Source organism: Alligator mississippiensis, chromosome 15, assembly GCF_030867095.1.
Source record: "Alligator mississippiensis isolate rAllMis1 chromosome 15, rAllMis1, whole genome shotgun sequence".
Classification (NCBI taxonomy): Eukaryota; Metazoa; Chordata; order Crocodylia; family Alligatoridae; genus Alligator; species Alligator mississippiensis.
In genome coordinates, this window is record NC_081838.1 from 15,114,667 (window position 1) to 15,125,505 (window position 10,839).

The 10,839-nt window shown below is 46.2% G+C and overlaps 1 protein-coding gene across 1 annotated transcript; it reads right to left on the reverse strand.

Annotated features, from left to right (window-relative positions):
* Positions 1 to 638: 638 nt before the first annotated feature.
* LOC132245810 (beta-keratin-related protein-like) lies at positions 639 to 2,136 on the reverse strand. The gene is made up of 2 exons (XM_059718852.1): positions 2,119 to 2,136; positions 639 to 1,528 (listed from the first exon to the last, which is right to left on the reverse strand). The coding sequence occupies exon 2, from the start codon at positions 1,505 to 1,507 to the stop codon at positions 1,163 to 1,165; it is 345 nt and encodes a 114-aa protein (XP_059574835.1). The 5' UTR covers positions 1,508 to 1,528; positions 2,119 to 2,136; the 3' UTR covers positions 639 to 1,162.
* Positions 2,137 to 10,839: the final 8,703 nt, after the last annotated feature.

The window sequence follows — 10,839 nt, forward strand, 5'->3', positions numbered from 1 at the left end:
GCTCTCATTATTGACTGTGTAGCTGGCCAATGACTGTCATCCTTCCCTGAGGTCCCTTCCAATCCCAGTGCTCTGGGGAAGGGTGGAAAAACTGCATAAAAGGCAGCATTGTTTAAATGGGCCTGCTTTCTGCCTTGGTGTCAGTTGAGTGAAGGCGCACCTTAACACACACACAGTGTCACCCACTCATGTCACGAGTTTTCTCTCTGAAGAAGCAGAGCTGCACGGACCCAGAACCCCTCTACACTGATCTCCTCGACAGCTGGCAGACTTCATGGCCCAGCAGGGACTAGCATGCCTGCAGGTCTGATCCCGCTGTGACTTAACACATACACATGATATGAGCTTTTTGCTTTCAGGATTTTGAGGTACAGTTTCCCTGAAACCCCTGCACCTATCACCCTGATGCTTGGCTAGCTTCCTGCCCTCAGAAAGGGCTACCACTCCTGCAAGTTTCATCGAAATCAGGCCACATGTTACAAAGTTATACGGTGTTTTGAGCTTCTGCATTATAGCCTATGGATGAAACATCAAAACAGCATGGAAACAGCAAAACTACCAATACTTCTCATGAAGGAGGTGCATTTCAATGAGTGGTTCATAAAACAACAAGAGACAAAGAAAACCTAACACTGATATTAGGATGCAATCTGATTTTTTTTAATGGGAATGAGACGAGAAACATACATTTTCAAAGCAAAAAAAAAAAAAAAAATTACAAAGAACATATTTCCAGAGATTGAAGCAGTTTGTGTAGCTTTTCCTTTTCTACACTTTACATGTTGACATGCATTTTCTTCAAAGCTAAAGGCCACAAACTAATGATAGACCTTGGCACACATGATGACATTGGGATTGGCTGTTAATTCCCTTCTACATGGTTTGAGTCATGCAAAGTAGATTTTGAATGATTGTGTACCTGGTCTGCTACATGAGTAGGGGCATAGCGATATCGTTCAGAAAGAGAGGGAGTATTACAGAAAAGAGAACTTCATGCACTGGAAAGATTTACAGAGCTCCTGAGCACCCTCGGCTCCCACAGCAAACACAAGCAGTGGGTTTTTTGTGCCTCTGAAAACAATGTGCCTCCACTCATTCCTGAATCTGAATCTTGTTCCCCATTTCTTGGCAATTATTTTCTGCCACAGATATTACTGCTGCTTTAGCATGGCCCACAGCCCCCATAGCGGTATCTGTTGATCTGGCGAGAATAAGAGGGGTAGGAGTACCCGGTGCCCACTGAGCCTCTGTACCCTAGGTAGCCGCCGGCAGTGTATGGGCCGCCAATGCACTGGGGTTCTGAGGTGCCCACGTAGCTCTCCTGGGGGCAGGAGGCGAGGATGGGTCCGGGGAAGGTGATGGCCACCGGGGGTGGGTAGACCACGGCTCTGGAGTCACCGCAGGATGTCACGCAGGGCTCGTTCCAGGCATCGGCATATGGCCTTGGGCAGGTCACTTCACAGGGGTTGTAGCAGCGGGAGCTGATCAGCTGTCCGTAGGAAGACATGTTCCTGCAGTGGAGGTTGGCCTGAAACACAGGAGGGAAAGAGGGGAACATAACGCACGTGACAAATCAGACTACAGCTCCTGCAGTCACGTGCTCTGCTCTAGGAGCCTGCAGCCTACAGGTATTAGGTGACTTTGTTGTTTGCTTCCATCTTGCTGTCTTCCTCATCTTCTTGTGTGAAAGACATCTTCCCTCCCTCCTAAGCAATGCCTCTCAAGCCTGTGTGCAATACCTCCCTTCTCCCCACATCAAACAGCACATCTTGCAGACACATGCAGAAGTCCAGGCTGTAGAGCCCACCTGCAAGGCCCGGGAAACACTTGGGCAGCTGGCCTGATCTGAGTGCTGCACTGCTCAGCTGTATGACCAGGAATCCCTGAGCATGAATCCCTGTGCAGCAATTTAAAACCAGCCCTGCTGTGAGTGGGCAGAGATATCTAAATGTCAGGAAGTGGAGACATAGCCTGATCCACCAACCCCTCCAGCCCAATAAACAGAAAAAGGCCCCAATAGGATTAATCCTCAGATTATTTTGGCAGAATTAATCTAAAGCAGTTGCTAAAGCTATATATTCGCAAGCAGAAGGAGATATTGAGAGATGTCCAACTTACTCGGTTCACTGGAGTGGAGAAGTGATGAGATGTGGATAGAGGAACCTTGAGTAGCGACTGCTTTTATACCATTTCCCATCCTGCCCGGAGGATGGGAGATGCCCTGGATGGGAGAGGTCTTGATTAGTAACAGGATGGAACTGATTGCACATGACACTGAAATACATGCAGATGCTTTTTTTACTCATTGCCAGTGTGTTGCCTGATAATTGCAGTTTCACTCTACACCCAAATTTTCTCCCTCAGACATTTTGGGCTCAATTCATTTTCTGTTTGACTTGACTGAACACACACAAACACTTTCTTACAACTATCATGTGTTTTCATGCTCAAAATCACATGTCTCCATTTGAGGATCTGCTTTTATGTGGAGATTTACATTTTTGTGCTTTAAAACCACGCTGGCGTTTAGTTGGGATATTGCAGATTTTTTTTCTTTTTTCACACCTCCAAGGGATGGTGTTAAAGTTTTAATCTGCTGGATTTAGACAGTCGAGCTATTCAGGATCTGTCAGGTACATGACTTACTGAAATGCATGGGCAAGCTTCCAGTGAACTTAATGAGTTCTGGTTCATTGTTAAGGAGCCAAGATCACTACAGAATGGAAGGTCATCATCACACCTATAGGTAAATAAAAATAAATCCTTTACGCTCTATTCCCATCATGACGGAGCTATCAGGCTGTTTATGTCCATCATGGCAACTTACACTTACTGCGAAGAGTTGGCACATGGTCTCAGAGGAGGTGCTTCCTTCACATTTACTGTAAAATCCTCTGCTCTTTTGCTCTCTCCATTCATGATATAGTTTATTGTAGTGGGTACCACAGTAAATACCTTACCCGTTATGTAAAGTACCTTGGTGCTCGTTACTTGGGTAGTGCTTGCTGGGCCTGCATAGATGTAAAGGAAGTATAAAGGAATTTCACCATCCTCATGTGGCACTTGAATAAAGCCCTTGACTAGAAAGTAAAAAAAGGTCCCCCAGGTTTAAGTGATGTTACTTGCATATACTTGTGGGGTCTTGCCAGTGAAGTCATGAATTCAGTACTTGGGAAGTGGGGTTTGTCTGATTTCTTTTGTTTTCTTTTCCTTGGCTTAAAAAATGACTTTTTTTCACTTAAAAATTACCAGATCTCTTGACCTCTGTCACCCTCTCACTCTGCCCCATGTCCTGAAGTAATTAAAGCATGAAACCTTGCTTCAGTCCTACCGAAAGAAAGGAAGTCCTTAGATGGGGTGATAACGATTTTAGAGTCCAGCCTCTCCTGAGGGTGTGACCAGTGTGTCATCATGTTATGAAGCGAAGAATGTAATAGTGATGAGGAACACTTGAAATCACAACACAATCTGGTTGTTAGGACTCATGCATAAATGTTGTTCCTTCTCTTCCGTCTTGCACCACAGTTCGTGGTTCCTGTTAATTTTGGTGGTGTAATTCCCAAAAACATCTGCCTAGTTGTGGTGATTGGTGGGTGTGCACTTCCCAATCATTAGTCCATGATGTTGCCACCTACAGAAGGGATTGGTGATCACATGAATTCATTAGGTGGCTTTGAGCCTAAAATTGCTTTGATGCCAAATATCACTTACTTTGCAACTTTAAGGCACATATGTATAGAGAACATAGACAAGGTCCATGTATATTTAGACCAGTTAGGGATCTTAATATAATGCTTCCTGCAATTCCAGAAATGGGCTTTTAACTGTAGTGATGGAGAGGTAGCTATAGCAGTTTTATATTTAGTTTATACATATGGCTGCAACACACAATTGGATCTGGCTTGCAGGAGGAGGGCTCCTATTTAATGCTTCTGTGCTCTAATGTGTGTTAAAAAGAAACCTCACATTAAGGTGCGTTTATGCTAAACTTCAGCATTTCTGGGATTTTATACCTGCTTCCAAAGTGCCTGGTGCTGGATCTCTTCAAATGTGTGTGCTATGGGTTCACTTGATGCTATAAGATGTTGTTCCCTTTCAGATGAGAGGAAGTATCTTGCTCCATAGTTATCTGGGGAGATAGTGAGCTCCTTTCTGAGATATCTGAGGTGAGGATAGAGTGGGATGAGGCTCTTGGGCACACCTCATGCTGAGGGAGCCCCAAAAGCCATGGGACTGGACCAGGCTGAGCCCCTCAGGCACCAGGGGAAGAGGGTGGTAGATCTTAACCCACAGTCAGTCCCGGAAGCGGTTGCAGTGATCGTCCATCACATGACTGACTATGGGGTTCTCCCTGGGAAGCAAAATCTGCCTCGGGTGGATCCTCCCCCAATTGGCGGGACTTTTCACATGGGGAGCTCGTGCCTCCCCCCCACCGACTAAGGCAGCACCAGTTACCCATGGTCTAACCTCTGCTAGTCTAACATGGAGTAGAAGGCAGAGGGGAGTTAAACAGTGAATTGAAAGCCAATGTGGTGGGTGTGGGGAGGCAAGCTCAGATTGCAATGGATCAATGGTGTGATAAAGGTTGAAGACTCCAGCCTCTCTTAAGGGTGCGACCAGTGTGTCATCATGTTATGAAGCTAAGCATATACTAGTGCTGATAAACACTTGCAAGGGCAACACAATTTCTTTGTAGGGACTCATGCATAAATGTTTTTCCTTCTCTTGCATCTTGCACCACAGTTTGTGATTCCTGTTAATGTCTGGTGGGGTAGTTTCCAAAAATGCCTTCCTACTTGTGCTGATTGGTGGGTGTGAACTTCCCAATCGTTAGTCCATGATGTTGGCACCTGCAGAAAGGATTGGTAATCAAACTCATTAATTCCTTAGGTCTCTTTCAGCCTAATATCACATCTCTATTGCAAAATCACTTACTTTGCAACTTTAAAACAGGCATGTAGACAGAACACAAGCAAGGTCCTTAGCTGGCTTTGTTGGAGCTGTGTATATTGAAACCAGTTAGTTATCTTAACACAATATTTCATGCAACTTCAGAAATGGGCTTTTAATTGTAGTGATGGAGAGGTAGTTTCATAGTTTCAAAGTAGTTAGGAGTCAGAAGGGACCTGAATAGACCATCTAGTCTAACCCCCCTGCCACTGGTTGGAGCACATGCTGGGATCACATGACCCCAGAAAGATATTCATCCAACCTCTTTTTGAATTTATCCAAGGGAAGAATGAGTACCACTTCCCTAGAAAGTTGGTTGCAGATCCTAGCTAACCTGACAGTGAAATTGTGCCTCCTAAACTCTAACCTAAACTGGTTCTCCAGCAGCTTCTGGCCATTGTGCCTCCTCAGCCCACGTGGTACTTGGGAGAATAGGGCTCTTCCCATTTCCTGCTGATATCCCCTAACGAGTTTGTAGGCAGCCACCAAATCCCCACTCAGCCTCCTCTTGCTGAGGCTGAACAGGTTCAGGTCCCTCAGCCTCTCCTCATAAGGCCTGCCCTGTTGCCCTCCAAGCAAGCGGGTGGCCCTCCTCTGAACCCTCTCCAGGCAGGCCACATCCTTCTTAAAGTGTGGTGCCCAGAACTGGATGCAGTAGTCCAGTTGAGGTCAGACCAATATCGCATAGAGGGGGAGTATCACCTCTCTAGACCGGCTTGAGATGCATCTTTGGATGCACAACAAAGTGTGGTTGAGTTTGCTGGCTGCAGTCTGGCACTGGTGGCTTATGCTCATCTTGAAGTCAATAATGACTCCAAGATCCCTTTCTGCCTCTGTGCTCACAAGGGGGGAGCTCCCCAGCTTGTAGGTATGCTGTGGATTCCTTCTCCCCAGGTTCAGCACCCTGCGTTTGTCTACATTGAAACCCACCATATTACCATCTGACCACCACTGTAGTCTGTCTAAGTCTAATTGTACCCTCTCTCTCCCTTCAAGCGTGCCTAACTCTCCCCACATCTTGGTGTCACAGGCAAGCTTGGACAAACTGTTTTCCACCCCCACGTCCTAGTGATGAAGATGTTGAACAGTGTAGGCCCCAAGACCGAGCCCTGGGGGACCCCACTCTTCACATCCCGCCAGGTTGAGCACGACCCATCCACCACCACTATCTGGGTGCGCCCCATCAGACAATTTTTGACCCATCCAACTGTGCAGGCGTCAATGACTCAGTTGCTCCGTTTATTAATGAGAATGGGGTGAAAGACAGTGCCAAAGGCCTTCTTAAAGTCCAGAAGGACTACATCCACAGCAACACCATCATCCAGGGATTTAGTTACCTGATCATAAAAGGCAATCAGGTTGCTCTGGCAGGGCCTGCCTTTGCTGAACCCATGTTGATTTCCTCTGATTTCTCCATGGGAACTTTAGAAGCTCAAAAAAAGAAAGCCCAAATTTCTAAACACAATTTCTTCATATAAAGGTCTTTTCCCAGAGCTTCCATTTTCTGAGGAAACATATATGTAAAAAAAAATCTGCGGAAAAAAATTGAAACGTTGATATTTTCCCCCAAAACAGGAATAGTTTTGGACACCTATGTATCCAGGTATTAATACCAGAGAATAGTGGATGTAGACTGTCTGAGCTGATAGCTTCTTTCTAGTGGTTTGCAATAGTCAAGATGTGGACTGTTCAACAGTACAGCCCACGCTGATCCTGACACATCAGCATTGGACTACGGACGCAAACCCCTGGTCAACAACTGCTGGTTCTTGTCCAGTCAGTAACCAGTGCAATCCTGCTGCATACCATGGGTGAAAGTTATGACGAGGGAAGGTTATTTGTGCTGATTGTTTGCAATGCCATTGATCAGTTCAAGGATTTGGTTCTTACATCATTGCCATAAGTCAGTGGGTCATACACAGCAGGGCTGTGCGAAATTTCACTGGCAGTTTCATTTCAATGCTATTTCAACTCATTTTGAGCTTGAAACAGCAACACCGAAATGAAACAGAAAGTTTCAAAACGGCATCCTTGATGCAAGACAGTTGCTAGAGCTGGAGAGACCCTTTAGTGTAATCCACTGGCAATGCATAGGGGTTGCACATGGGTGCACGTGCACTCCCTGAGAGCAGCGGTGTACCCCGTGTCCGGCCGCATAGGCGAAGGGTGGAGGGGGCAGGCGGGAGTGCCAGTACCGACCCTGCAAGTGGCGGGTGATCACAGCAGCTGCTCCCAGAAGCGGCCACAGTCAGTCCCGGAAGTGTCTGCAGTGATCATCCATCGCAGGTCTGACTGCAGGGATCCCCCTGGGCAGCAGAATCTGCCATGGGGGGATCCTCCCCCAGTCGGCAGGACTGTTCGACAGGGGAGCACATGCCCCCCCAAGTAAGGCAGCACCAGTTGCCCATGGTCTAACCTCTGCTAGTCTAACATGGAGTGGAAGGCAGAGGGGAGGTAAATAGTGAATTGAAAGCCAATCTGGTGGGTGTGGGGAGGCAAGCTCAGATTGCAATGGATCCATGGGGTGATAAGGGTTGAAGAGTCCATCCTCTCCTTAGGGTGTGACCAGTGTGTCATCATGTTAGGAAGCTAAGCATATAATAGTGATGAGGAACACTTGAAAGGGGAACACAATTTCTTTGTAGGGACTCATGCATAAATGTTTTTCCTTCTCTTGCGTCTTGCACCACAGTTTGTGATTCCTGTTAATGTCTGGTGGGGTAGTTTCCAAAAAAGCCTTCCTACTTGTGCTGATTGGTGGGTGTGAACTTCCCAATCGTTAGTCCATGATGTTGGCACCTGCAGAAAGGATTGGTATTCAAACTCATTAATTCCTTAGGTCTCTTTCATCCTAATATCACTTCTCTATTGCAAACATCACTTACTTTGCAACTTTAAAACAGACATGTAGACAGAACACAAGCAAGGTCCTTAGCTGGCTTTGTTGGAGCTGTGTATATTGAAACCAGTTAGTTATCTTAACACAATATTTCATGCAACTTCAGAAATGAGCTTTTAATTGTAGTGATGGAGAGGTAGTTTCATAGTTGCATAGTAGTTAGGGGTCAGAAGGGACCTGAATAGACCATCTAGTCTAACACCCCTGCCACTGGTTGGACCACATGCTGGGATCACATGACCCCAGAAAGATGTTCATCCAACCTCTTTTTGAATTTACCCAAGGTAAGAGTGAGTACCCAAGGAAGTTGGTTCCAAATCCTGGCTACCGTGACAGTAAAATAGCGCCTCCTAATCTCTAACCTGAACCTATTCTCCAGAAGCTTCTGGCCAATGTTCCTTGTCAGCCCAGGTGGTACTGGGGAGAATAGGGCTCTTGCTATTTGCTGCTGATCTCCCTTAACGAGTTTGTAGGCAGCCACCAAATCCCTGCTCAGCCTCCTCTTGCTGAGGCTGAACAGGTTCAGGTCCTTCAGTCTCTCCTCATAAGGCCTGCCCTGTTGCCCTCCAAGCAAGCGGGCGGCCCTGCTCTGAACCCTCTCCAGGCAAGCCACATCCTCCTTAAAGTGTGGTGCCCAGAACTGGATGCAGTACTCCAGTTCAGGCCGGACCAATATCGCGTAGAGGGGGAGTATCACCTCTCTAGATCGGCTTGAGATGAACCTTGGGATGCACAACAAAGTGTGGTTGACTTTGCTGGCTGCAGTCTGGCATTGGCGGCTCATATTCATCTTGAAGTCAATTTGAACTCCAAGATCCCCTTTGTGCCTCTCTGCTCCCAAGGGGGGAGCTCCCCAGCTTGTAAGTAGGCTGTGGATTCCTTCTCCCCAGGTGCAGCGCCCTGCATTTGTCTACATTGAACCCCGTCCTATTACCATCGGCCCAACTCTGTAGTCTGTCTAAGTCTAATTGTAGCTTCTCTCTCCCATAGAGCATTCCTACCTCTCCCCACATCTTGGTGTCTTCGGCAAACTTAGACAACGTGTTTTCCACCCCCTCGTCCGAGTCACTGATGAAGATGTTGAACAGTGTAGGCCCCAGAACCGAGCCCTGGGGGATGTCACTCTTCAAATCCCACCATGTCGAGCATAACCCGTCCACCACCACTCTCTGGGTGCGCCCCATCAGCCAATTTTGACCCATCCAACTGTGTAGGCATCAATGGCACAGTCGCTCCATTTATTAATGAGAATGAGGTGAGAGACAGTGTCAAAGGCCTTCTTAAAGTCCAGAAAGACTACATCCACGGTGACACCATCATCCAGGGATTTAGTTAACTGGTCATAAAAGACTATCAGGTTGGTCTGGCAGGACCTGCCTCTGCTGAACCCATGTTTATTTCCTAGCTTTCTCCATGGGAACTTTAGCAGCTCAAAAAAAGAAAGCCCAAATTTCTAAACACAGTTTCTTCATATAAAGGTCTTTTCCCAGAGCTTCCATTTTCTGAGGAAACATAAATACGTAAAAAAAAAAAAAAAAAAAAAAAAAAAAAACTGGAAAAATTTTGAAGCGTTGATATTTTCCTGCAAAACAGGAATAGTTTTGGACACCTATGTATCCAGGTATTAATAGCAGTGACTAGTGGATGTAGACTGTCTGAACTGCTATCTTCTTTCCAGTGGTTTGCAATAGCCAAGATGTGGACTGTTCAGCAGTATAGACCAAGCTGATCCTGACATATCAGCATTGGACTACGAACGCAAACCCCTGGTCAACAACCGCTGGTTCTTGTCCAATCAGTAACCGGTGCATTGCTGCTGCATACCATGGGTGAAAGTTATGACTGGGGAAGGCTATTTGAACTGGTTGTTTGCAATGCCATTGATCAGATCAAGGACTTGGTTCTTACATCATTGCAATGGGTCAGTGGGTCATACGCAGTAGGGCTGTGTGGAATTTCACTGGCAGTTTCATTTTGATGCTGTTTCCACTCATTTTGAGCTCAAAACAGCAACATCAAAATGAAACAGAAACCTTCAAAACAGCTTCGAAACAAAAATAGAGCAATTGAAAGGTTTTGTGTTTCAAAGCTCAGGCTGGGCTTGCCTGCAGGGAAGCAGAAACTAAAGCAAGGAGGGAGAGGGGGATGTGGGGAAGGAGGCCTTTCATTATCGACTGTGTAGCTGTCCAGTGACTGTCATCCTTCCCCGAGGTCCCTTCCAATCCCAGTGATCTGGGTAGGGTGGAGAAACTGCATAAAAGGCAGCATTGTTTGAACTGACCTGCTTTCTGCCTTTGTGTCAGTTGAGTGAGGGCACACCTTAACACAAACACAGTGTCACCCACCCATGTCACGAGTTTTGCCATGTCAGCAGCCTGAGGTGCAGGGCCCCAGAACCGCCCTGCAAGAATCTCCTTTACAGCTGGCATACTTCATAGTCCAGCAGGGGCTAGCATGCCTGCAGGTCTGATCCCGCTGTGGCTTAACACATACATGTGACATGAACTTTTTGCTTTCAGGAATTTGAGGTAAAGTTTCCCTGAAAGCCCTGCACCTATCACCCTGATGCTTGGCAGGCTTCCTGCCCTCAGAAAGGGCTACCATTCCAGCAAGTTTCATCCAAATCAGGCCAGATATTACAAAGTTATAGGCTGTTTCAAGCTTATGCATTATAGCCTATGGACGAAACGGTGCCGTTTCACACAGCCCTAATAAGGGGTGCTAAGACCTACCAAGACTTCTTATGACAGAGGTGCGTTTCAATGAGTGCTTCATAAAACAACAAGAGGCAAAGAAAACCAAAGACAGATATTAGGATGCAATCTGATTTCTTTTAAAGGGAATGAGAAGAGAAACATACATTTTCAAAGCAAAAAAAAAAAATGAAGAGTACAAAGAACATATTTCCAGAGATTGAAGCACTTTGCATAGCTTTTCCTATTCTACACTTTATATGTGAACATGCATTTCTTAAAAGCTAAAGGTCACAA